This window comes from Sorex fumeus, unplaced genomic scaffold (assembly GCF_029834395.1).
Source record: "Sorex fumeus unplaced genomic scaffold, SorFum_2.1 ptg000098l, whole genome shotgun sequence".
Taxonomy (NCBI): domain Eukaryota; kingdom Metazoa; phylum Chordata; class Mammalia; order Eulipotyphla; family Soricidae; genus Sorex; species Sorex fumeus.
In genome coordinates this window covers 85227626-85230754 of record NW_026606155.1, presented here as the reverse complement: position 1 = coordinate 85230754, position 3129 = coordinate 85227626, and the positions used below count along the sequence as shown (strand labels likewise).

The 3129-nt window shown below is 62.4% G+C and overlaps 1 protein-coding gene across 1 annotated transcript; it reads left to right on the top strand.

Moving 5' to 3' along the window:
• The first annotated feature begins 310 nt into the window (after positions 1–310).
• Positions 311–1762, top strand: RHOV (ras homolog family member V). The gene is made up of 3 exons (XM_056134161.1): positions 311–640; positions 845–903; positions 1098–1762. Exons 1-3 carry the CDS (start codon positions 433–435, stop codon positions 1539–1541), a joined length of 711 nt encoding a protein of 236 aa, XP_055990136.1. The 5' UTR covers positions 311–432; the 3' UTR covers positions 1542–1762.
• Positions 1763–3129: the final 1367 nt, after the last annotated feature.

The following is a 3129-nucleotide window of genomic DNA, read 5'->3' as shown; positions in this document are numbered from 1 at the left end:
TGTGACTCCCATACGTCTAGCTTGTTGATTAAATTTGGACATGCGACATTGCGTGTTCTTCCCCACCTCACTCACTTCCTTCTCACGATTCAGCCTGGATAGCATTCTCTGCCAAGATACCGAGAGCTGCCTCGTTTTGAAGATTCCTGATCCATGTACTAGTGAATCTCCGACCGTCACCTTCCTTCCCGCCGGGTTTGAAGGCTGCCGCGGCATCCCTGCAGGCGCGGGAGAAGGCGGTGCTAAAGGCGAGCCGGGCGGCTGGGCGGGGCCCCGGCGCCCGATGCAAACGAGGTGGGCGTGACCCGCATATACTAGCGGGTAGCGGCGGGCCGGCTCGCCCAGCCCGGCCGGCCGAGACTGAGGGCTCCTGCGAAACTGCTTCCCTTCGGCGCAGCGGAGCCTGGTGCCGGGCAGTTCCCGGAGCGGGCCATGCCCCCGCGGGAGCTGAGCGAGGCCGAGACATCCCCGCTGCGGGCCCCGACCCCTCCCCCGCGGCGGGGCAGCGCGCCCCCGGAGCTGGGCATCAAGTGCGTGCTGGTGGGCGACGGCGCGGTGGGCAAGAGCAGCCTCATCGTCAGCTACACCTGCAATGGGTACCCCGCGCGCTACCGGCCCACGGCGCTGGACACCTTCTCCGGTACGTTTCCTGGCCCCGGTTCCGTGGCCTGCGGCCGCGTCACTGGGGTGGGGGTGGGGGGGAGGTAGTGTCCTCCTCGGGCTAGGCCGGTGGTCTGGCGGGAGGACCTAGAAGGCCCCCTACCCTCCAGGACGGGAGGCGGGAGCAGGGCACGAGGGGCGCTGGGCGTCCCCACTCACGTCGCTTCCCGCCTCGCCCCTGCAGTGCAAGTCCTGGTGGATGGAGCCCCCGTGCGCATTGAGCTCTGGGACACGGCGGGACAGGTGAGAAGCCGGGGCGGCCCCTACTGGTCTGGGGAGGCGGGCTGGAGGCCGAGGCGGACCCCAGGTGCGGCAGTGGAGAAGGGGCCGCGAGCCCTGGCTTAGCGGCCCCGGGTCTCCGGGCGACAGTCAGCCCGCTCCCCACACCCCGCGCCGGGGAACGTTATCCCGCTACTGACCCGTCCTTCCCATCCCAGGAGGACTTCGACCGCCTGCGCTCGCTCTGCTACCCCGACACCGACGTCTTCCTGGCTTGCTTCAGCGTGGTCCAGCCCAGCTCCTTCCAGAACATCACGGAGAAGTGGCTGCCCGAGATCCGCACGCACAATCCGCAGGCGCCCGTGCTGCTGGTGGGCACCCAGGCCGACCTGAGGGACGATGTCAATGTACTGATTCAGCTGGACCAGGGCGGGCGGGAAGCCCCGGTGCCCCAGCCCCAGGCCCAGGGCCTGGCTGAGAAGATCCGGGCCTGCTGCTACCTCGAGTGCTCGGCCTTGACGCAGAAGAACTTGAAGGAGGTGTTTGACTCGGCCATCCTCAGCGCCATAGAGCACAAAGCCAGGCTGGAGAAGAAGCTGAACGCCAAGGGTGTGCGCACCCTCTCCCGCTGCCGCTGGAAGAAGTTCTTCTGCTTTGTCTGACTGTCGTGGCAGCGGAGGGGGCCATGCACCAGCGGCCGCAGATTTCTGGAACCTGGGGTCCCCCGCCTTTGAGGGGGGCTCTTGGCAGATCTAGGCCACTCCATGGGACTCAGTTCCTTACTGAACACTGTGGGGCAGGGGCCTCTGCTCACCAGGGGCGGGCCTGTGGGCCAGGAAGAGAGACAGCTCTGGCTTGGATTTGTGTGGTCACGGCTCAGAGAAATCCCAGTACTTTGATTTCTCTGGGAGGGTCCTAACAGTGTCAGACAACTCCAAGCCTTTCCGAGATCTGATTCCTGGCTTCTTGTGGGTTGAAGCCCATTAGGCTGATAGGACCCCTTCTGGTGGTCCCAGCACCTTGTCCGTACTGTAGTGAGCAGGAGCCCAGGGAACGTCGGGCTGGGCCTCTTGGAAGGCTGGAAGGTGTGTCCAACACCGGTTTGAAGAGATGATTAGAGTGGACAGAGATTAGAGTGAGCAGAAAACTTGACCTCCGTGCCCAGGGAATGGAGGCAGACTGTGGGGCTGGGGGTGGGGAGCAGGAAACGGCAGGATATGAGCAGAGAAGTGGGGCAGCTGAGGAGCTTGGCTGACACCTGGGCTGCCCTCAACCCCCAAGGCCAGGGAGGGCGGGGCTGGTCCCTGGGAAGATGTGGGTCTCAGGGCTCCCTCAGCACTGCCCAAACTGGCTGGGCCAGGAGTCAGGCAGGAAGTAAGCAGCAAGGCCCAGCAAGAGGAGTGGGGGAGGAGCTACAAACCAGAGTCTTAAGGTAAAAAGAGCTGGGGGTCACCTTTCTCCAAGGTCACAGCCTGGAAGGTTTTGCGGGCCGGTGGCGCCTACAAATAAAGTCTGAGTTTCTAAAGCTGCTGTGTCTGTGTCATTGTCTGGACTGGCCCACCGGTGACTTTCTGCTGGACCTCACAATGCCCAACTGCTTCATCGGAGACGGCTTGATTGCCATAGGACTGAGGCTCCTGAAAGGGGCTTGTGTGTGTGTGTGTGTGTGTGTGTGTGTGTGTGTGTGGAGGGGGGATATACGCCACACTAGATGGGACAGGGTGATGGGAACGAGACTGGGTGGGGTGGGGGGCAGATGTGGGGCTCCCCACTTGGGGCTTAGCTGGTTCCCAGGAGAGGTAGCGTGGGAAGCAGCCTGGAAACGGGTTTCCCCAGGTGTCAGCGCCAGACCTGCTTTCCCATGACCTCACCAGGCGGGGTGCCCCTCCCCTCTCTCTCTCCCTCCCTGCTAAGCACTCTGCTCAGCACTGGGGATCTGGGGCAGCCCCGAGAGCCCTCCTCTCTCCACAGAAGCCAGGATCCGAACCTGAGCACCGAGAGATCCCTTAAGTCTTAATATCTGGGCAAACATCTTGAACTTGGGTTAGGTGAACTTAGCTTTTGGCTTTGGCACACAAAGTCCACATAAAAACCTAGTGAAGGTCATGGTACCAGCTGTAAATAACTGAAATAGTTTGGGTCAGGGACTAGAACTACATAATACAGCAGGTAGGGCATTTTGCCTTTCACACAGCTGACCTGGGTTCCATCCCCAGCATCCCACATGGCCCCGAGGGCACTGCCAGGAGT

Bases quoted from the DNA above. Each gene is read 5' to 3' on its own strand.
- RHOV (XM_056134161.1), top strand. From the start codon at position 433: ATGCCCCCGCGGGAGCTGAGCGAGGCCGAGACATCCCCGCTGCGGGCC. The intron at 641-844 runs GTACGTTTCCTG...TCGCCCCTGCAG, and splicing joins GGCGCTGGACACCTTCTCCG to TGCAAGTCCTGGTGGATGGA. The intron at 904-1,097 runs GTGAGAAGCCGG...TTCCCATCCCAG, and splicing joins TCTGGGACACGGCGGGACAG to GAGGACTTCGACCGCCTGCG.